The sequence below is a fragment of the Brassica napus genome, chromosome A4 (assembly GCF_020379485.1).
Source record: "Brassica napus cultivar Da-Ae chromosome A4, Da-Ae, whole genome shotgun sequence".
Taxonomy (NCBI): Eukaryota; Viridiplantae; Streptophyta; class Magnoliopsida; order Brassicales; family Brassicaceae; genus Brassica; species Brassica napus.
In genome coordinates this window covers 18,931,518-18,954,530 of record NC_063437.1, presented here as the reverse complement: position 1 = coordinate 18,954,530, position 23,013 = coordinate 18,931,518, and the positions used below count along the sequence as shown (strand labels likewise).

Sequence of the window (23,013 nt, the reverse complement as noted above, 5' to 3'; positions counted from 1 at the left end):
ATTTCTCTATCTTAAATTTGTTCAGCATAAACATTGATGATATTTTGTACATTAATTAGTGACCAAGCCGTTTTGAGGAAGAGAAAGGTTAGAGGTGTTATCATAAAGGCCATGTCTTGAGGAAGATGCATGGTCTGCTGACCCGGTTGTAGGACAGTGATGAAGGAAGATAGAGGGACATGGTACTCTATAGTTACCGAGAGATTATACAACCAAGGTCAAAGAAAAGCCATTACTTTGGCACGATGAGTTTGAAGGTTCCAGACAAGCAGAGTTGTAGTCATCACAAAAAGGAACCAAAACCGTGATACTTTCACTTCAAGATAGAGTGGAGAAACTTTAGACAAGATAAATAACATGCTTGGTGAACATGATTTGTCAAATCAAACCATGCATGTAACATAAACTACAATTGCGAGTAACCCTTTTATTTGGCTTTCGCAAGGCAAATAAGTTAAAGATATATTATTAAACAACAACTAGGATACTAAACTATAATATATCTCAAAATTAAACATTTTTTTATACAATTGACATCAAACTTGGGAAACAAGAAAATGAACTCTCGCAAGAATGTACTATGTAATCACGTACGAAACATAAATCATATGATCTTGATTCAGGATCGTACATTAAAAGATTCGGATTCTTCGCACGAGGATAATAAAGCACTAGTGTTTTCTTCTTGTTCTTCAAAACCGCGACAGGAATGGCACATGGAACAACATCTGGCGAATAAGTGCATGGTGGTGGCAGATAATCCGTAAACCAATCATAATCAGTTTGTAGATCTAACGAATATATTTTCTCCCAAGTCATATCTGAATTATTTAGTGACCAAATCTCTTGTTTTGGCCATTCTTTCTGCGAGACGCATAGACGGTTATTCAGAGTGCACATGATGATTTCCTTCTCACCTGTTTGATCGGAAAACGGTAATAAAAGGATGTGGGTTTAACGAAGACGTTTTATTATGGTCGGAGGAGACGTTCAATCGGTTACAAGAGATGTAAAGAGAATGCGACAGAAGAGAAGCCGGCAACTCGAAGAGCTACCGGAAAAGTACAAATAACGGCAAGATGAAGCAAAGGTGAAAACCCTAATCTAGCCGCCAAGTGTTAGTCAGATGATTTCGGATCCCCTTCTCGTTTCTCTTCCTTCCCCTTATATAGTCCTCTGATGTGTCGTTCTTGACCTAGCTTAAGTCGTCTTCGTGGGCCTTCCTTATTGGGCCGAGAGGCCCGCATCCATCCGAGCGGTCGCTGAGCCGGATGCCTCTTGGTCGGCGTCGCTCGACTCGAGATACTGTAGAGACAAGCCGAGTAACCAACCGAATTAAGCCGATTATTCGAGCCATCGCTTTCCTTGGTCTGGGCCAGGCCTTCTATTCTTTGGGCCTTGCGGGATGATTAAATCCATCCTCTACAGTAAGTCCCCCCAGTCCATCGGTGAGCGGAGAGTCGACAAGCTCATGATGGATTCTGGAACTCGAAGGTTCGAAAGAATAGTAGTCCTGTCGGGAGTTTGAAACGATGGGTTGACGAGTCGCGGGAAGGCTGCGGTAGTGCCTTCTCTCGGGGTCGTTGAGTCTCAGGCTCCCAGATTTTGATCGGCAAATCCCGGCTAATTCACCGGTTTAATCGATCTTAGGATAACCGTTTGGTTAATTAAGATAAGAAGCCGGAAAGTCGCGGGAGTCGATGGGGTTTTTTGGGGGAAATTCGAGGCCCGTTTAGGCCCATTTAGGTTTAATAATGACACCTCGAACCTTTCCTCTTTTTCCCTTCACGAGTGTCTCGGGGAGTTGAAACGCCGCGAGGGTCCGCTGGATATTTAGGGGGAATTTCGAGGCCCATTTAGGCCCGAATAGACCTAATGATGATGCCTCGAACTCCTCCCTCTCTTCTCCTTATAAATACGTGGATCCCCTTTCATTTCTTCAAGTTTCCTCCGCGATCAAAGGTACTTTCTCTCTCCTTCCTTTATCTCTCTAAGTGTTGTAACCTTCATTCGACGCGATCTCCACTATGTCATCGGTTCCGAGATTATCGAGGCAACAAAAAGGGAAATCGGTCGCGGCGACATCGACGCCGGCAAGGAATCCCGACGGAGGTCGTCTCGGGGATCTGGAATCTGCCCACCATGCGGCGATGATGGACACCGCCAATTTATCTCGTTCCCAAAGGCTTCTGGTCGCAGATGCTACGAGGCTTGCGAGGGAAGGGAATGAGAACGTCGCTGTTAGCGACGCGACGGATTGCGCGAGAGACGGGCAGAGCGGGGCGACGCCTGTCGACTCGGTTACTTTGAGAGCTCGCCCTATGGAGGGCGATCCTCCTGAGAATGACGATCCCGAAGCTGAGTTAGTCCCAACGACCTTCTATCCTGACGGGATTTTCGAGGAGCTTCCGAGGCTTCTACCCAACTTGCTTCGCCCTGCCTTCGTGGCTGGTCAAGACTGGGAGGGTGTAGAAGAGACTAAATCTACCCCGAGGAGCGTGAAGAAGGTTCTTCGATCCAAGGGCGCTACGGGCGTAACTTTCCTTATCCCCACGAAAGAGCAGAGACCTTGGTCTCCTCCGATCGGATATCAGACGGTATACGAGTCTTACTTCCAGGAGGACACTCGCTGTTGGTTCCCGATCCCGCGACTGATCACTGCGTACGCTAGGCGGCGAGACATCGCGATTAGCCAACTGTTGAACGGCTCGTTGCGACTGGCCGTCACCTTATCGATTTTAGCGGAGCAGATCGATATGCCGATGAGCGTCAGATCTTTCGAGGAGATGACCTCGATAACCGATATGAAGGACGGAACCTACTCGGTGAAAATGCGACCAAACTGTAATGTATGCGCCGGTCATCCGAACAAGACGCAGAATTGGCAGCGCTCTTACTTCTTTCTTAAATCCGACGTCTCGGCTTTCGAGGAGCCTCCTCAGGAGGACTATCGGGTTCTTTGGAATCGATCCTGTGGTAGAGTACCTTGTCGCGAACTACGTCTGACTTTGTTGTTCCTAATGAGATTCTCCTTTTCTTTTGTTCGCAGTTGGCCATCCTACGTCTCCCGTCTATCCCGAAGATTTCTTGAAGAGCGTTCAAGCCGTCGCTTTGCTTAGAATCTACCGTTGGTCTGAGATCACCGTCGAGAAGACCTACGAGCTTAAAGATCGGATTGCTCGAAGTGCGTTCTCTCGCCGTTTCTTGTATATATATTTTTTTTTGGCCGTATGGCTTGCTTGTCGCGTGCTAACCTCTCTGCCTTGTGTTTTCAGGAGGGTGGAGGTCAGATCTTCCAACAGTTCTTCCTATTCGCGCGAAGAGGCTGGAAATTTTTCCGAGAGATATCCAGAAACAAGTCAAAGAGGCAAAGAGAATGGGAACTCTTCCAGACTTGAGCGCGATGCTTGCCGTTCAACTAGGACTGACTAGCGGGGGCGGGCCCTCGACGGCTGTCCCTCGCGCTAGCGAGGTTCCTCCTTCCGGTGCTGCGAGTGCGAAGAAAAGTAGGAAGAGGAAGAGGGGTGTCTCGGGAGCCGAGGAGAACGCCGAGGAGGCGAGCGGCGTCCCCCCTTCCGGTGATCTTCAGAAGAAGAAGAAGAGGAAGAAGACCAAGAGGTCTGTTGAGGCTCAATCGGAGGGCCCCGAGGAGCCGACTGGTACTGAGGAGGAAGACGAAGAAACTCGGCCTGAAGAGGAGGTTTCTGAGGCCGAAGTCTCGAGAGAGCGAGACGATGCGAGGGAAGCAGATGGATCTGAGGCTTCCCTTAACGCCGCCATCCCGGATGGTTCCGACGAAGATAGTGGTGAGTCGCCGCTTTTGGTGAGAAGGCACAACGACGAGATCGACGATGACGTGCGATCTCCTGTTCTGACGCTTCCTAGCGAGGAGACTCCGGCTATCACTGGGGCGGGGGCCGTTCAGACCGGCACGTCTCCTCGCGGCTCTGCTATCTTAAGGAGGGCTCCCGGGATTAACTTTCCGGATAAGGTCTCTTTCCACTACGAAGGGCCGGCCCCTCTGGCGTACGTTCCCGAGAAGTGCGGGGAGCTTCTTCGTCAGCTTAGAGGGAGGGCAAAATCCCTTCCTGCCGTGAGGGACCTCATCTTCGGGGATGAATACGAGGAGGCTGCGAGGGCAAAGCTGCTGGTAAACACTTCGACCTCTTCCCCTTCTTGTTGCATTACTTGTTGTCTCTTTCTCTTTCTCTTATGATTTTCATCTTCTTGTTCGTCTAGGGAGACGGCGCGATGAACGTCGTGATTGATAAGTACGACACTGCCCTGAAAGGAGTCTCGACTGAACTTGAGCTGGCCAAGAAGGAACACGCGGAGAAGGAGGAAGCTTCTGCTCGTCAGCTGAGTACATCAAAGGCTAACGTCGAGAGGCTCAACGGGATGGTCACTCGTGCGATGGCTCGAAGGGACGAACTCAAGGCCGACTTGGTGGCATCTCGCGGGATTATCCATGAACTCGAGCAGAAGAACGCTGAGCTCGAGGGCGAGAAAGCTTCGCTCGCTGCATCTCATGAAAGAGAGATGAAGCGCCTTAGAGATTCCAGGATCTTGGAAGTGACAAAGGAACGAGGAAGGGTTGAGGCCGAGATGTCTGCAAAGGCTAACCGTCGCTTCGCCAGGATTCGCTCCCGAGAGGAACGTCGAAGCCTTTACGACAAGGCTCGGTTGCTTCATAGCCAAGCTTTTGGGACCAGAAAATGCCTCGAAGCCTTGAAGAGGGCTGGGAGCGACATCCTGCAAGCCACGATCGATCTTTTCGCGGAGCAAGAGAAAAAATACGAGCAGGAGGCCGAGGAGCTCAAGGTTGGTGAGATACCCGAGGTGGATCTCACGCTTTCTCCTCTTATATTGGATTCCCAGTTTGTGGATGCTCGTATTTTGGCGAGTCTTGATCCCTACGGGTCCAATGTCGGTCTGATCGACCCAGAGACCGCAGCAAATCTTGTTACTCCGCCCTCTGATCCAATCGACGGGCGCCGCGACGAGCCGACGCCTTTTGTAGAGGGTTCTTCGGCTGCGTTTGAGGGGGAGACGCCTAATCGGGGGACCAATGCTGCTGAAGACGGTGGTCCTGTCCTCGTGCTCTCGGATACTTCGGCTGAAGGGTCTCGTCGAGGTAATGAGGAGGTTGCTCGCGAGTCGAGTGTCAGGGCTTCGGAGCTTTCTGCCCTCAACGATCGTGAGAGCGACCGAGAGGATTAGCGTCTCTTGTATGTTGTTTTCTTTTGAGTCTTATATGACTCATTGTTGTAGTTTTTTTTTTTGAACCTTTGCCCTCGAGGCTTTTGTTTTGCTGTTTTCTCGCTATCTCGAACTCTTTTGGTGATTTGGACTGATTTACTTTAGATTTGTCTATCAAAATCGTGACTTCTCAAGATTTGAAGTGACTCTGCTTGTTCGGTGTAAATGTTGTTCGAGATGTCGAATCATTATAATTTTAAACTTGTTATGACTTTGTCTCGATTGACCTCTTTGAGTCGCGACCGTTTGCCATTTTGAGTTTAAATTGTTAATTAAGAGTTTTCGACTTTGACGGTTCCGAGTCGATCCCAATGTAATTTTCAAGCGTTTGGTTGGCCAGACCTTACTTAGTTAATTATAGGATGAATCGGAGTCATTGTCTCGGCCGTGTTGGTTTAGGTCGCAACGCGGTCGATCCCGTGAATACATGTCTGATCAGGACGTATTCAATCGTGGGATGCGAGTGCCGATACGTTTGTTCGAGGAGCCGGGGCGTGCTCGAGTAGGCATCGCTTAAGTGATCGTCTGCTTCGGAGATCGATTCCTCGGGGAGGGTTTTTATATATTTTTTTTTATTTCGGCTGGACCCTTTTTCTTTGGGCTGCCTACGTATCCCTTTGCGGGAATCAAGCCATTCGTAGTTCTTAGATTGCGAGTGAAAGTGGCCTTTGTGGCGCATTCACTCGATTTTTTTTTTTTTTTTTTTTTTTTTTTTTTTTTTTTTTTTTTTTGGGTAAAAGCGGCCTTTATGGCGCTTTTACTCGATTAGTAGATTGCGAGTGAAAGTGGCCTTTGTGGCGCATTCACTCGGGTTTGTGTTTCCAGGCTAAGGGTGGAAAAGGCGGAGATGTTTGGAGTTCCAGGCTCTCGGTACTGCTTCGCCTGTCGAAGTCTCGAGGCGGTATACTCCTGGCTTGATGACTTCGACTATCTTGTATGGTCCCTCCCAGTTGGCTCCGAGCTTGCCGGCCTTCCACTCCTTAGTGTTTTCGAAGACCTTTCTTAAGACGAGGTTGCCCATTTCGAGAGGGCGCGACTTGACCTTTTTGTTGTAATAGCTCTCGATTTGATGCTGGTAATTCTGGATGCGGAGTAGCGCTTGGTCGCGCTTTTCCTCGATATCGTCGAGTGCATCTAGGAGCATGTCGCGGTTGATTTCAGCGTTCTGTGGCATTCGCGACCGGCGTAGGCTCGTCACGTTCACTTCTGCGGGAGCCATCGCCTCGATGCCGTAGGCCATTGAGAAGGGCGTAGTTTTCGTCGCTCCGCGAGGAGTGGTTCTATGGGACCACAGGACACCATCTAGTTCGTCTGCCCAGCATCCTTTCTTTAAGTCGAGTCGTTTCTTCAGACCGTCGATGATGGTCTTGTTCGTCGATTCGGCTTGACCATTACTTTGCGGGTTTCTCGGCGTCGACATGTTGAGTCGTATGCGCCATCTGTCGCAGAAGCCCTTGAAGTGATGCGAGATGAATTGCGAACCATTGTCCGTGATTATCTCGTATGGGAGCCCGTGTCGGCAGATTATGTTCTTCCAGACGAAGTGTTGTACCTCCTTGTCGGTTATGCTGGCATAGGCTTCGGCTTCAACCCATTTGGTGAAGTAGTCAGTGAGGACCAGGATGAACTTCTTTTGTCGAGATGCCGGCATTGGACCAATGATGTCCATTCCCCATCTCATAAATGGATATGGAGCAGTCAAGGTGTGGAGAAACTCCGTTGGGCTGTGTATGGTTTTGGCGTGGCGCTGGCACTTATCGCACTTGCGCGCGTATGTCTCGCAATCGGCATTCATGGTTGGCCAGTAGAATCCGAGGTTTTTAACTTTTAGTGCGAGAGCTCGCCCGCCCGAGTGGTTGCCTGCTGCTCCTTCGTGTGTCTCGGCCATGACGAGTCTCGTCTCGTCGCCGGCGATACATTTGAGTAGTACCTTTGATGCAGTCCATCGGTGTAGTTCTCCGTCTAGGACGACGTAGTGCGTGCTGCGTCTTTTCAGTCGCCGGGCATCCCATTTTTCGACGGGCAGTAAACCCTCCGCGAGGTAATCGATGAGTTCCTTGCGCCAATCTGTTGAGTGATCATCTGGCGAGGGGGATTCTACTTCGTCAATGTCCATCGCGTCGTTGATCGCTGCTATAATCGCGGCCTGTTCTGCCTTCGTATCGATGCTCGGTTTCTCGATTTTATGGATCGGGATTGTCCTTTTGACCTGGTCGTGTAACTTGCTTCCCAGAGCGGCGAGGGCGTCGGCACAAACATTTTCTCCGCGAGGAACCTTCGTGAGTTCGAAGAACTCGAAGTCTCGCGTGAGGTCTTGGACGAGTTTGAGGTAGGCGTCCATCCTGTCGTTGCGGACGTCGTAATCACCGAGGTACTGGCTTACGACGAGTTGAGAATCGCAGTAAGCGCTGATTCGCTTTGCTTTCACCGCCTTGGCGAGACGGAGCCCCGCGATGAGGGATTCGTACTCAGCTTCGTTGTTTGATGCCGCGAAGCCGAAGCTGAACGACTGCCGGATTAGTTCTCCTGTTGGTGATTGCAATTGCACTCCTGCTCCTGATCCTTTACTCGTGGATGACCCGTCGACGTGGAGGATCCAGTTTACGTTTGGTAGGATGAGGTCTTGTTCCAGTTCTGGCGTCAATTCGATCAAGAAGTCGGCAAGGACTTGTGACTTTGCTGCTGTTCGATTTTTGTAAACGATATCATGTTCGCTTAGCTCCATCGCCCATTTGGTCAACCGTCCCGATTGGTTGGTATTCTGCAGAACCGTTCTGAGTGGTTGGTTGGACAGTACTTCGATCGTGTGCGACTGGAAGTAGGGTCGCAATTTTCTTGCCGAGGTGACGACGGCCAGGGCCATTTTTTCTAGTGTTGGATATCTCGTCTCGGGCTCCGTCATTCTTTTACTTGTGTAAAAGATTGGTTTTTGTTCTCCCCTGTCTTCTCGAATTAATACGCTGCTGACGGCGGAGGATGTAACGGCGATGTAGAGAGACAGTGTGTCGCCGGCTTCTGGCTTTGATAGAACGGGTGGGGTCGTGAGATAATGCTTGAGTTGATTGAACGCCTCCTCGCATTTTTCATCCCAGAGGAACCTTTTGTTTCCCCTTAGTAGCTCGTAGAAGGGAAGACACTTGTCGGTCGATCGCGAGATGAACCTGTTGAGAGCTGCGATGCGTCCCGTTAGTCGCTGCACTTCGCGGCTGTTTTTCGGGCTTGGAAGGTCGAGAATCGCTGAGATCTGCTTGGGGTTGGCTTCTATTCCTCGCTGAGTAACGATGTAGCCGAGGAATTCTCCGGAAGTGACACCGAAGGTACATTTGGCCGGGTTGAGCTTCATCCCATAGTCGTTCAAGATCTTGAAGCAGTCGCGCAAGTTATTGAGGTGGTCGTCGGCCTTGAGTGATTTGACTAGCATATCGTCGATATACACTTCCATGGTATTGCCAAGTTGGTCAGCGAACATTCGATTAACGAGTCGCTGGTAGGTCGCACCGGCGTTCTTTAGCCCGAAGGGCATCACCTTGTAGCAATAGGTCCCTCTGTCGGTGATGAATGCCGTCTTCTCGCGATCGTCGGGATGCATCAGGATCTGGTTGTAGCCTGAGAAAGCGTCCATGAAGGTTAAGAGTTCGTTGCCAGCGGTTGACTCGACGAGACGATCGATGTGAGGGAGTGGGTAACTATCCTTTGGGCACGCCTTGTTGAGGTCCGTGAAATCGACGCATATGCGCCATTTGCCGTTCTTCTTCTTGACGACGACCGGGTTGGCTAACCACTCGGGGTATCGGACTTCTGTAATAAAACCCGCGTCGAGGAGCCTGTCGACTTCGTCGTTCACTGCTTTAGATCTTTCCGGACCGAGTTTGCGTCGCTTCTGTCGGATGGGTTTGAACGTGGGGTCGACGTGCAGTTCATGGGATGTAACTGCGGGGTCGATCCCCTTCATGTCGGAGGTCTTCCAGGCGAACGTTGAAGCGTTGTCTTTGATGAAAGAGATGATCTTTGAACATAAGTCGTCGGACAGGTATACGCCCACTCGGATGATTTTTGTTGGGTCGGATTCATCAATTGCGACTTCTCGAACTTCCTCTTTCTGGGGGTATATCTTGTGGAGTGGTTTGCTGACGGAGTTGACGAGGGAAGCCTGTTGCTGCATCTTTACAGTTGCAATCAGCAGTTCTCTCGCGGCTTGTTGATCTCCCCGTATCGTCTGTGTTTTTCCGTCTTTGCCGGGAAACTTGACGCATTGATGGTACGTCGAGGGAACGGCTTTCATGGAATGCAACCATGGTGTTCCGAGGATGGCATTGTATGGTGCTTTGGCTCGGATGACGGAGAACTTGACGGTACGGGTTATACCACCTGCGTATACTGGGAGACGAATTGTTCCGATCATTTGCTCCGAGGCTCCGTTGAAGCCGGTGAGTGTGCGAGAGGAAGGCTTCATATCTCTTAAATCGACTCCCATTTTATCGAGTGTGTCGCGGAAGATGAGATCGACTGAGCTGCCTGTATCGATAAGTACTTTCGCGACTAGGCACTCTCCGATGTCGAGATCGACGAGGAGGGGGTCGTTGTGCGGCATGTGGATACCCTTGGTATCTAGTGCCGAAAAAGTGATCTGGTGATCATTTTCGACTGGAAGTGGCCACTTCTTGGAAGTGGTGGCTTGTCGCTTATAGTCTTTGACGGCTCGAACTGAATCGCCGCAAGGAGGCGATCCTCCCATTATGACGCTAATGTTTGGCGTGCGGGTAGCTCGCAATGATTCGAGTTGCTTCCTTAAATCGTCGGTTGTGTTCTCGAACTGAGGAGCTTCCGCGGGCTTTTTCTTTTTTGACTCGAGACGTCGTCGCAGATCGGACTTCTTCGAACGGTTTAGTTGGATTCGCAGGTCATCGGCCTTTGAATTGAGCTGGTCGCGAAGGTCGCCGTCTTCACCTATTCTCCTGGCGCTAAATTTTGAGATGGTTGTGCGGAGGTCGGCGCTTCCCACGTGTTCGTTTGTAGCGCTCTTTCGCTTCAATAGTGCGCGCAGGTCTTTATCTGTTGTCGGGGAAGTGAGAGATTGCTCGACTTTGCTGTTCAGTTTGTCGCGTAAATCTGATTGCATTGTCGAGGAGTCGTCGTCAGAAGAGTCACAAGGGCGAGAGAGTATGACTTCCACTCGTCGCCGGCGACGCGGATGTTCGTCTTCTGATGAGTCGTTGGCGGGGCCGACGTTGTTGACAGTAGTGCGCTCAGGGCTCGCTCTTTCCTCGCTAGGGGCCGTGTTCTGCTGAGACTTCTGTGCCTTCTTCTCCTTGTTCTTACTCCAACTTTTGGTGTTTTTCGGTGTCGTTGGAGAGGTGGGCATTTGAATTGTCCCGTTGGTAATTCCGTCGAAAAATTGCCCGATGAGGACTTTGCACTCTTTCGTATCATGGGAATCCCTTTTGTGGTAGAGGCACCATTTCTTTGGCTCCTCAGAGTTTGAACTCGCTGGTTCGGACGACTTTGTTTGCTTCGAGGCGGAGTCTCGATCCCAGTGGTTCCAGGCTTTCTCTCGCGTGACGGCTGCTGTCTTTGGCGATTCCTCGTCGTCGACCGAGCTAACGTAGCCTCGCTTCTGAGTGGTGTTTCCACCGGAGGAGTGCTGGCGGGGCTCAGGGCGGGTGTCGTTTGTTCGGGCGGGTCGCTGTTTCGCTGCTGCTTCTTTTGCAAACTTTGCTCTTGTGTCTTCTTCCATGCGGATGAAGTTGTTTGAGCGAGCGATGGCGTCAGACACAGATTTCGTCGGGTATCGGTAGAGATCCTGACGGAATGTGGAGTCAACGTGCAAGGTATTCATCAGAGACTCGACAGCGATAGGATCAGGAATATCAACTTTCGAGACGATAGCCTTGAACTTTTCCATGAAGTCGCGGAGGCTTTGGCCGCTGGTATGAGTGAGGTTCCACAGGTCGGACACGGTCGTTTCTTGGTTGGTGAACATGATATAATTCTTCAGGAAGGCCGTCGAGAGGTCGTGGAAACAATCGACGGAGTTTTCTCTGAGGCCTGTGAACCAAGTAAGGGCCGGTCCCTCTAGGGTTTCGACAAAGAGTTGGCAAAAGCCGGCGTCTTTGTCTTCGTCGGTCAGATTTGCGCGTCGCATCGCTATGTTGAAGGACGTAACATGAGTAGAAGGGTCGGAGAGACCCTTGAAGGTTGGAAGACGAAGTTTCTCCATCTTCTGGAGCCGTACGCCGGTGACCCTTTGCGTGAAGGGTGTGCGAAGAGATTCCGCGAGTACGTGCTCGATTTGGGGCGCCGAGGTCGTCACCTGGTGGATCTTTGAGTTGATGTCGAGGACCGACTGTTTCAACGCGGCTAGCTCGCTTGCGGTGTCTGCGTTGATGTCGTTACCGGCGCTCTGGTTGCTGTTACCGACGCTCTGGTAATTGTTATCCCGCGCAGGTGCTATGTTGGTGGTTCGTTCAGTGGCGAACAGGTGTCGACGGTACTGCGCCGTTGAAGCTTCGGCGTTTGCAGCGATAGGGGCGAGTATTTTTGCTATCGCTGTGATTTGGTCGACCGCCGCCTTCTGCGCCGCTTCTTGCAGGGCGAGGCGTGCCAGGATGGTTTCCATGGACGCAGGAGGGGGTAGCGGAGTTACTGGTGTAGGCGTAGGTGTTACCTCGGGAGCCGGCATCACCTCGAGGGCTTCGCGCTCCTCGCCAGACGAAGAACTGTCGTTGCTGACAACCATAGTACTAACGTTACTTTGCTAAAAAGGCCCCACGGTGGGCGCCAACTGTTTGATCGGAAAACGGTAATAAAAGGATGTGGGTTTAACGAAGACGTTTTATTATGGTCGGAGGAGACGTTCAATCGGTTACAAGAGATGTAAAGAGAATGCGACAGAAGAGAAGCCGGCAACTCGAAGAGCTACCGGAAAAGTACAAATAACGGCAAGATGAAGCAAAGGTGAAAACCCTAATCTAGCCGCCAAGTGTTAGTCAGATGATTTCGGATCCCCTTCTCGTTTCTCTTCCTTCCCCTTATATAGTCCTCTGATGTGTCGTTCTTGACCTAGCTTAAGTCGTCTTCGTGGGCCTTCCTTATTGGGCCGAGAGGCCCGCATCCATCCGAGCGGTCGCTGAGCCGGATGCCTCTTGGTCGGCGTCGCTCGACTCGAGATACTGTAGAGACAAGCCGAGTAACCAACCGAATTAAGCCGATTATTCGAGCCATCGCTTTCCTTGGTCTGGGCCAGGCCTTCTATTCTTTGGGCCTTGCGGGATGATTAAATCCATCCTCTACATCACCTACTTCGAAAAATGGAGCTTCTGCGATCATGTGAAATTTTTCTGTATGGATATCGAAAGATAATACTTTTGTGTCTGTGATATACTCATCAGTGAACCAGTAAAGTGATCCATCTAAGTGTACTGGAGCTTGTTCATCAAAAATACGGACAGGAGAAGCAGTCACATACCTCCAAGTGTTGGTGTTATTAAAATCATAAACTTCACAAACTGTAGTGTTACTTAGAGTAAACTCAAATGAATTATATAACCAAACCAATTTGTATCTGCCTGTGAACTTGTCTTTGCCAAATCCTAGATTACATAAAATGCCATCGTTATCTTCCGTCCAGGTTCCATGTATTTTATTCATCACCTTGAGAGCAGCTTCTTGATGCCCCGCTTGAGGAACACTTCGTAACCATCTAGTATTAGGATTGACTAGATATATACAAGTGAAGTAATTGTAATAGCATATCATACCGTCACAACCACAAACGGAATAGATATAACAAAACGATGATTTTTTGTTCTCCAAGGGAATTGGCATAGGCACAGGGCAAACATTAGGCAGTTTGATCAAATCCGACGAACCTATCGTGAACATCCTTGTTACATGTTCTTTATCTACACCTTCAAAGCGATTGGTGATAAGGATATCTGGATCTTGTAGTTGACTATATAACAACTGTTTTTTCTTAAAATATGCAGATTCAATCGTAGATTTCCATTGCGTTGACACGGATTTGAATCTTAACAGAGATTTCACTGGTAGTTTCTCGAGGATATCTCTAATTAAGCCATGGGGTAGTTCCATACCGTGAATGGTGTTGAGATTTCGTTTTGGGTTTTGGTGTTATTGTCCTGAAAAGAGTCTAGGGTCGGTTGTTGTTAACTGATGATCATTATTAAACTCATGTGAGTATTTATATTAGAAAACATACATTGATATGTCTTATGATTTAAGCCTAGAAGGAAACTAAATCTCTAGAAGAGATTACATTAGTTTTGATAGCAATTATGTTTTAAAAACAAAATATAAGAGCAATTGTGTTACTGTGATTTTTGGGTTTTAAATTTTACTTTTCATTAACTTTTAGATTTGTCAATATATATTACATTAAGAGACCATATATATATAATTTAGTTATTAGAATCAAATTATGACACATGTGTTTTTAAATAATTTTAAAAGGTTAGAAAATAAACAACTAAGATTGTAGATAAAAGATAAAAGCTTTCTAATTAAAGAACACAGATAATAAACTTTAAATGTGTCAGTTTTGTTAGATTGGCAAAATGGATATACAATTTAACAAAACACTAATTAATTTATGAGGATGATATTTTCTTTAATATCTGATGATTAATTAAATTATAAGATTGAAAAGAAATTTAATGCAATTTCTCTTATATAATAGAAGGATCTGCTAGATATCAATTAAGAAGGATACAAATGAATACTCGATAAATTAATAAATTTTGTCGGTCCCAACTTGGACCGGTATAAAATATGACATAAATCGATAAAATAATAAGATAATAATATTTTTAAAACCTCCATCTAAATATATAGTCCCATTAAAATCATAAATTAATAATGTATCTCTATATATAATTTATATAAGTATAAACTAAACATTATATTGTTGGTTTTATATTTACAATGAAAATACTTTTATTTTTCTTAATATTTTAATATATTTTAATAATATTTAGTAAAATTATATTGAAAACCACATAACAATTCTATGGAACATAACAATATACACCAAATAAGATACTAAAATAATATGAAAGTCAATTTTATAAAATTTAAATAATTTATATACGGTAAAATCAAATATTTTATTAATAAAAAATAATTAAAATAGAAAAAAATCTTAAAAAATCTAAAAAAGGAAACTTTTATAAATTAATATATCTATAAATTAATGAAATTTTAGTGTCCCAACATTATTAATTTATAGAGGTTTTATTGTATATGATTTCGGCGAAGGTTTCTATAATTTCATAGATACTCCTAAGTATAAACACAATGGATCTGGAAGAAAGTTCATATGATTTTTTTTTTTAATAATTCGAAGATATTCTGTGGACGGAATCCTATAAAATCATTGTTTATCGGCATGGGATAAACTCAATCGTTCGCAATAGAAACTACAGACCAATGTCACATGGCCACACATGTTTAAAAACATAAAACTCTAAGCGCCACCCGCCACTTGACATTAAACATAGTTAGTATTAAACCGGAGGAAGCACCAGATGGTTTCCAGCAGGGTCGTACCTGATACCAAGCAGATCAAGCATTGGCTTTAGGGTCAACAAGAAAATATTTACTTTAGGGGCCTAGTATAAGCGAAGTTTTTCTCTTGTTTTGATGGTAAAAACTAAGTATATTAAAGCGGGAGGTTATGAGTTCAAATTACATGGAAACAACATTTAATATTTTTATGTTTTATTTAGATCATGGATCAAGAATTTTTTTTGCTTCTGAACTCGAAATTGTCAGGCCCGGCCCAGGTTTCCTGTAGGTTAGTGTTAAAGTTAATCCCACAAGGACTAAAGGATAACGCCTAGCGCTTAAATCGCCGGGAATAAGACGAAAGTTCGATTGTTTTTCGTGGAAGAATATGAACCGCACGATTGTCATGGGATCTTCACACGCCGTAGGATGAGCATGCTGTAGTGCGTTTCTGTGAGTTGTCGAGAGTCAACGTCACATCTTAGACACACTGTTGCTTACGGAGTTACGAAGCAACCAAAAATAATTAAATTAACGAACTCATATTTTTTAGATTTAACGTAAATTTGTTTACAGCCACAATAAATATAAAATCATTATACCAAAAAAAAAAAAAATCATGAAATCGAAAAAAATAACTTACGATATAAAAAATGAATCAAACTAGACTAGAAGCATCAGGTAGACCTTGACGCCAATCGTCATCTCTATTGGTCGCTGAAACTCGGCGGTTTCCGCCACCGCTGCGATTCACGTTAACGTTACCGTTAACGTTAGCGTCGGCTTCAGTCGGTTTAACGGGGACGTCTGCTCTGCAATTAGGACAATTGGAACGAGTTTGGAGCCACTCCTCGATACAAGACACGTGGAACTCGTGCTTACACGCGCTTAGTTGTCGGATCTCTTCGCCGTCGGCGAGCACCGACTTACACACGGTGCATTCGTTACCGATCTCCTCTGAATGATTAGTTTGATAGGAGTAAACTAAGGCGGGAACGGCGAAGATTAGTTTGATAGGAGTGAAGTCGATGCTCCGAGGAGGTGCTGGGAACGGTGGAGGGGGATCGATGATGATGAATGTGGAGTTGGAAGTGATGGTTGTGCCGGGGAAGATGGTGGATGGAACTGTAGCAGATGGAGTCGGGACGACGGCTCCGGCGCCGGTAGTGGTATCATTATTGAACATTATTATTATTGCGATATGAAATTGGTGGGGGGAGAGAGATAATAATGGAAAGTGCTTCTCGCTAACTTGAGTTTTGTCTTCCAATTTTTTTTCCGACGAGTAAAGTCAAAAATATATACTGTATTTGTTTAAGGTGAAATTAAGAAAAACCAGAAATAAAAACAACAGTCACATCATTTCCAATTTACATCTATTTTTTCGGAATTAGAGAAATTTAGAAATGGATGAAAGTTTTCACATATGTAAGCTATATAAAATGTTATTTTATATAAATGCTATGGAAAATATCTTTAAAATAGATGAATGCTTTAGAAAATGTTATTTTTCTCTAATAAAATTCATCTAAATATGGAATTAACATGTTTTATAATCTCGATTGCAACAATCACTTTCGTCATTATTTTACTACAAACGCACCTATCGTCATTACAGAACTCTTTTTCCCTGTGGAAAATATCTATGTTTCTTTCATTACCACATGGTTTTATATAATTTTGATAGCATGACCATTTGATTCTTTTGACTAATTGTCTATTATCTATTATCTTCTAATTGTTTTCTTGTTCCCATACAATGAAAGAAGGAAGATCTTCTTTGGTGTTTTGTTACGATGGTTACATGGGAGTAGTGGTTGGACATTTGGTGGCTGTCGGTGCCACCGAGATTATTTATTCTTTTCAGTAAATTATTCTATTTATATAAATGACTCTTGGGTCGTCCACTAACGGGCTAGTAATACGAGCATTGATTCAGATATAAATGCGACATCGTAATTTCGCAGCTCAGGTTGCTCTGCCCATTACAAACTTGTGAATTGAAACATCGGACACATTAAACAGAGCAAGAGAGAATTGAGAAACGCTGGAATCATCTGTGGCTGCTGTGGAATGCTGTGTGCGTTTTGTGACTTTTATTACGTAATGAAAGATTGAACAAACAAAAAGAAGAAGAGAGAGTTGAGAAACGTTTACAACCTATTTTCAAGTAACATGTACAAGTGCTAGCACTTTTTTTTTTTTTAACTCAACATTCTTAATAATATTAATCCAAAAGTTTGATTACACGGTGTAAAAACAGCCTCAACATAAGTTTTGGATCCAAGAAGGCATAGTAGAAAACAAAACAGAGGAGTTACTCTCAAAGTTAGAAGCCTCTTTTGCTACTCTATCTGCCACTTCATTCCCTTGTCTACTCTTGAAGACTACTCTGGATAAAATAGGTGATCACAAGTGCTAGCACTGTTTAAAAATATGCATGAAGGACATGTGATGCAGAGCTAGCACTATTTAAAAAAATAAAAATAAATATATATATATATATATATATCTAGTTCCTACGAAAGGAACGTCTGCTACTGCTGCTCAGAGCCTTGGGATCATCAAAATTCCACAAATAGAATGCAGAAGTACGTACAAGATACTATGTATGCCATTTTGAACTTTGAAGCAAAACAACTGTAAATTCTGAAGAAAATATATAAATGTTGTTTATTTGTGGAATAAAAAACGTATTATTAAAAGCACGACAAAACGAAAAATTAAAATGAATTTTATAAACAAACATTAATCGTCACCGTTAAGCAGCGGCAGAAACAAACATTAACCGTTACTCCGGACCGTATCTATCTACCTCGCTGTCGGAAAAAAACAGGAAGAAGAAAAGTCAGATTCGCTGTCGTGTGTTGGCGAAGACACAAAGAGCAGTGATCAGTCTTGGTAGCTTCATCCGTTCCCGAGTTCATGAAGTTTTATTTCTGTTCATCTCTGCTTGGTTTCACAAAGGCGTTTTATTTTTCCTCATCTACACAAAAAGGCTTAATCAGATTCCATATCCTTCTTCAAGTTTCGGTCTTTGGGTGCTTTTAATGATCTAAGGACAAAACTAGATAAGTTATACCACGATTCCATTGTTATGCGTTTCTTCATCTCACTGGAGATAAAAGGAGTGTTCTTTATGGTTATAGGAGATGATGATACTCGTCTCTGTTTCAAGCTAAAATGGTAGATGCAGTCTTGATTTTTCCCGCGCCTTTTTATTCATCTTCCCGGTTTAAAACCTCTAACGACGTCGTTTCCACTCATCAAATATCGTAAAATCTACGGTTCACAGATTCTATCAACAATAGATCCAACGACCCCCAGACGTTAGCCAATGAATGAAAAGCACACGAATCGATGATAATAGCTGTCCCAGACGGTAGCCAATAAACTAAAATCACGCGGATCGATACTTACAACCGTCAGATTAAAAACACAATCCAACGGATCGTATCCTCCCTTAGAAATTAAAAAAACAGAAAACACAAAGATGCGAGCTCCTATATAAAACCTCACACCATCCCCTCAGATCTACACACAACAGTCTTCAAAACTCTCTCTTACATTCAAAAGCAAAGAAAAAAATGTCTGGACGAGGAAAGGGAGGAAAGGGACTGGGAAAGGGAGGAGCCAAGAGGCACAGGAAGGTCCTCCGCGACAACATCCAGGGGATCACCAAGCCTGCGATTCGTCGTTTAGCGAGGAGAGGCGGTGTGAAGCGTATCAGCGGTTTGATCTACGAGGAGACTCGCGGCGTTCTCAAGATCTTTCTCGAGAACGTTATTCGTGACGCTGTGACGTACACTGAGCACGCTAGGAGGAAGACTGTGACGGCGATGGATGTTGTGTACGCTTTGAAGAGGCAGGGAAGGACTCTGTACGGGTTCGGCGGCTGAGGGGATTGAATTAGGGATTTGTAAATCGCGTTTGTTGTTTTTAGGGTTTGGTTAATTTGGGGAGATTAAGATCTCTTTAAGCTGTCTGAAGGGTTTTATCTGAATGTTTTTAGTTGTTTTTAATTGAATGAGAAAAAGCTTTTATCTGAACTTGTCCGTGTCTTATAAATTGACTGTCTATAACTGGTGATTTAGTTGCCACTTTGGTATATTTTGGCCTTGGTCAAAGTAACTTAACTAAAGCTTGTGATGAAGTAGCAGAGCAGAATAATTTAAGAAACAATGTTAAAGGTGTAGTTGTAAAGAATGAAGAGATAGTAGCAGAGAGAGAGATGTCAGAGATTATTTAGAAGGAGGAAGGAGTATGAGCTTCTGATAATCGAATATCTACAAGTAATAGTTGTTCTGAGCTGGGACGGGTAGAGATTTCGATACTAGTCATTTAACGATGTAGTGAAAAGGATAATGTTTGAGACTAAGATGATCCAGCTGAGATGAACCTTACATACTATGCTATCTCTAAATTATTAATCACTGGTAACGAATCTGTTGCTGTGGCACTATTTCTTGTTGTGTAAACTTTTTTTAAGTGAAGCTACCTCAAAAGTCAAAACTCGCACTTGCCGTGAATGGGTAGAAAAAAACGTTGGCTACCATGTTTATTATAAACATAATCATTGCAAGTAAACAATGTTAACTATGGGTCCATAGTTTAGTGGTAGAATCTCCAACGCAGTCGGGCGGCACCGGTTCGACTCTGAAATGTTCTAATATATAAATAATTTTTACTTTGTTAAAAACTTTGTACCCAATCAAATTTTAATAATTTATTTTATAATTGGTTGAATATCATTAATTTATAATTTTATTCATATTTTTTAAACAAAAAATAGTTTTTGTGTGTTTCTACTTTCTATATAAACATCTTATATTTAAAAACAGATGGAGTATAACTCTCTCATTTTTTTCTTGTTACAAAAAATAGTGTCATTTTAAAATTTCAGTACAGCTTTCAGCTCAAAATTAATTACAAATGCATTGATTTTATAAATAATTTCATCTATCTTAAATATTAATATTATTGGTTGAATATTTATAATTAATAAAATTTTTTAATACATTTCAATTATTTTTTTTAATCTGTGTGAAAATATCAAATTGACATTCTTTATGAAACCGTGGGGTTATTAATTTAAGTTTACATGAAAAATATATAACACAAGTATTTAATTTTCTTTTAATCTCTTCCCAGTATAATTTTAATGAAACCAAAGATCTAACCTTTTTTTAGTCGGTGATCGGAGGCATGGCGGCAACGCAGCGACTACGCGCGCTCCAATCTCAACCGGAGAACAAAGTCTGCGTCGACTGCTCCCAGAAGAACCCACAATGGGCATCAGTCTCATACGGCATCTTCATGTGCCTAGAATGCTCAGGGAAGCACCGAGGCCTAGGCGTCCACATCTCCTTCGTAAGATCCGTCACCATGGACTCCTGGTCCGATATCCAGCTCAAGAAAATGGACTCCGGCGGCAACCACAAGCTCAACACCTTCCTCTCTCTCCACGGCATCTCCAAGGAAACAGAGATAGTCGCCAAGTACAGCTCCGACGCGGCCTCGGTGTATCGCGATCGGATCCAGACCTTAGCCGAAGGGAGACCGTGGAGGGACCCACCTGTTGCTGTCTCAAAGAAGCCTCCTTTATCGAAGGGTGGGGGGAGTGATGATTCTGTTATGAGGAGGAACCAGTCGGAGAGTGATTTTAGAGGGGTGGGGACACGTGGCGGCGCGTTGGCGAAGGCGAGGTCTTCTGGGGATATTTATTCGAGGTCGGAGGTTGAGGCTTCTGCTGCGAGTAAAGAGAGTTTCTTTGCGAGGAGGATGGCGGAGAATGAGTGTAAGCCTGAGGGGCTTCCTCCTTCGCGAGGTGGGAAGTATGTTGGGTTTGGATCGAGTCCTGGTCCAGTGACGAGAAGGGGAGATGGTGGTGATGTTTTTTCTGTTGTGTCTGAGGTAAAAGTTTGATGCTTTTTTTTTAGATTATGAGTAAGTGAGAGTTGTCCTCTGTTTTTATTTGGAAATAGGGGTTTGGAAGATTGTCTCTTGTTGCTGCATCTGCTGCGAACGTTGTTCAGACAGGAACCATGGAGTTAACTTCAAAGGTACTACTTCTTTTATCACTCTGTTATGTCACGTGTTTCATTGGCTTAGGTTGTATTCATTAATCCTTGGAACCCACGTTTGATTTGATGTCAAAGTTGGTAGCTTTTGTGTTTGGTGTGTAATTACCTCTATGCTTTAGTTTCCGACAATGTAATGTCACACAAAACTAGTGTCTTGTTTAGAGATGCTAGCGAGAATCTTGTAGATTGAAAAAGCTTTTGTTTCATTGTAGGTGAAAGAAGGTGGGTTAGATAACACGGTGAGTGAGACTGTTAACGTTGTTGCGAGTAAGACAACGGAGATAGGACAGAGGACGTGGGGGATTATGAAATGAGTGATGGCGATTGCTTCACAGAAGGTTGAAGAGTTTACTAAAGAAGAAGCATCAACCTGGAATCAACAGAATAATAACGGTTTCTCCGACAGCAAAGCAGGAACCAATTCATCATCAAGCTACCAAAATAATTACCGTAACTCGAGTTCTTGGGATGACTGGGGAGAAGAGAGCAATACTAAAAAGGAAGCAGCACCAAAAGTGTCACAAAGTGTTCACCACAACGGTTATGGTAACGCAAACTCTTGGGATGACTGGGGAGAAGAGAAGAGTAGTACCAAGAAGGAAGCAGCGCCGAAGGTGTCAACTTCTAAGGATGATGATGGTGGTTGGGCTGGTTGGGATGATGATAATGATGATAAAGATGATGATGATGGTTATTATCAGAATACTGCAGAGGATAAGAAATCTGTAGGCCATAATGGCAAACCAGACACAGCTTGGACAGGTGGAGGTTTTCTCTAGCGGTAAGTACCGATCAAGTATCGATTATCGAACATTTTAATGTCTATACAATCATGTAATAACACTCTTGTCTAAATCCACAGGTGAAATGGTGAAAGAAGTTGTAAAGTTAAGGGAAAAGCAAAGCATGTGTGTTATTCGTGCTCTGTCACAAAGAGATAGAGCAGAGAGTGGCTATTACAGATCTGTTTGAGTGGCTATTATCGAACTAATGATTGTCATTATTTGTTCTTATACCATATATAGCTTTCTTTATTATCTTTATCATTAAATTTGTACAAGCTTTATAGAGGACTGCTTGCTCTCCTTTTTGAGATTCGAATATATATTTTTGGGTATAAAATGTTGGTATTCTTTTACCTGTTTCTTATAATTTACATGTCAATCTTTCATTAGTCATAGCCTCTACTCTTTTTCAGGCCATGATTTATGATGCGTTTACATAACAGTGTGTGTTTTTAGCCTTGCTAACATCATCAGTTCACCATACGATAAGTTGATAGCATATACGTATAATATGTCACGGTCATTTTGTTTCTAAGGACATTACTATCTTAACCAAGGCATGGGCGTTCGGAGGGGTTCGGAGGCCCATCGGTTTCGGTTTGGTTGATTCAGATTTTTGATGTTATTGTGCTCATAAATTCCGTCTGGGTTTTAATAGTTATAGTGTCAGGTTCGGTTCGGTTCTTTATAGGTTTGGTTCAGATCGGATTGTATCTAATTTTGAAATCGTCCAAAAATATATTGTTCAAACCTCAAAAATTGACAATAATAAATTTATTCACAAATCTAATTAAAAGTTAGTTAAACAATATAAATTAACAAAAAGATATTCCAAATAACAAATAAAACAAACAATAAAAATATTTTTAAAACTCTAAAATATCTAAATCCCCTTAACATATATAAAAACATCAACATATTTAACTAATTTCAGATATTTTTGGGTCCTATTTTGAATTTCAGTTCATGTTATAACCAAACTTCAAAGTAATAAGCTCATAAATCCCGTTTAGATATTTCTGTATAACAGTTCGGATCCGATTTCGTTTTTTCCTGTTCAGGATTTAGGTAGGTATTTTGGGTTGAGATAAAAACGCTGATGTCTAATCTTAACAGAATAGTGGTATGTGTTAAAATTAATTTTTAAAATGTAAAAATGAGAAAGTTAATGGAAATTATAAATTTAAAAAAAAATCAAATTCATGTTTTTAAACGTAAAAACATGAATAAGCAGAGATATACCATTATTCACGCATAACCTTAATTTTAGAATTCGGAAAGTAACATGCCGAAAACTATATAAGGCATTTTGAGATTTATGTCGATTTCTTACTATATTGGTTAATGTATGTACTTTGCTAATT

At 43.9% G+C, this 23,013-nt stretch overlaps 4 protein-coding genes and 1 pseudogene across 4 annotated transcripts; 4 read left to right on the top strand and 1 right to left on the bottom strand.

Moving 5' to 3' along the window:
• The first annotated feature begins 1,601 nt into the window (after positions 1-1,601).
• Positions 1,602-3,566, top strand: LOC125608327. The gene is made up of 2 exons (XM_048778572.1): positions 1,602-3,184; positions 3,276-3,566. The coding sequence occupies exon 1, from the start codon at positions 2,028-2,030 to the stop codon at positions 3,117-3,119; it is 1,092 nt and encodes a 363-aa protein (XP_048634529.1). The 5' UTR covers positions 1,602-2,027; the 3' UTR covers positions 3,120-3,184; positions 3,276-3,566.
• On the top strand, positions 3,377-5,363 carry LOC125608237 (meiosis-specific protein ASY2-like). The gene is made up of 2 exons (XM_048778231.1): positions 3,377-4,150; positions 4,240-5,363. The coding sequence occupies exons 1-2, from the start codon at positions 3,377-3,379 to the stop codon at positions 5,218-5,220; spliced, it is 1,755 nt and encodes a 584-aa protein (XP_048634188.1). The 3' UTR covers positions 5,221-5,363.
• Positions 5,364-15,307: 9,944 nt separating this feature from the next.
• Positions 15,308-16,838, bottom strand: LOC111200676 (RING-H2 finger protein ATL33-like). Its single transcript, XM_048778573.1, has one exon. It carries the CDS (start codon positions 15,965-15,967, stop codon positions 15,440-15,442), a length of 528 nt encoding a protein of 175 aa, XP_048634530.1. The 5' UTR covers positions 15,968-16,838; the 3' UTR covers positions 15,308-15,439.
• A 1,465-nt stretch (positions 16,839-18,303) lies between these two features.
• LOC106447366 (histone H4) lies at positions 18,304-18,830 on the top strand. Its single transcript, XM_013889271.3, has one exon. It carries the CDS (start codon positions 18,369-18,371, stop codon positions 18,678-18,680), a length of 312 nt encoding a protein of 103 aa, XP_013744725.1. The 5' UTR covers positions 18,304-18,368; the 3' UTR covers positions 18,681-18,830.
• A 1,099-nt stretch (positions 18,831-19,929) lies between these two features.
• LOC111215112 lies at positions 19,930-22,002 on the top strand (annotated as a pseudogene).
• Positions 22,003-23,013: the final 1,011 nt, after the last annotated feature.

Bases quoted from the DNA above. Each gene is read 5' to 3' on its own strand.
- LOC125608327 (XM_048778572.1), top strand. From the start codon at position 2,028: ATGTCATCGGTTCCGAGATTATCGAGGCAACAAAAAGGGAAATCGGTC.
- LOC125608237 (XM_048778231.1), top strand. From the start codon at position 3,377: ATGGGAACTCTTCCAGACTTGAGCGCGATGCTTGCCGTTCAACTAGGA. The intron at 4,151-4,239 runs GTAAACACTTCG...TTGTTCGTCTAG, and splicing joins CTGCGAGGGCAAAGCTGCTG to GGAGACGGCGCGATGAACGT.
- LOC111200676 (XM_048778573.1), bottom strand. From the start codon at position 15,967: ATGTTCAATAATGATACCACTACCGGCGCCGGAGCCGTCGTCCCGACT.
- LOC106447366 (XM_013889271.3), top strand. From the start codon at position 18,369: ATGTCTGGACGAGGAAAGGGAGGAAAGGGACTGGGAAAGGGAGGAGCC.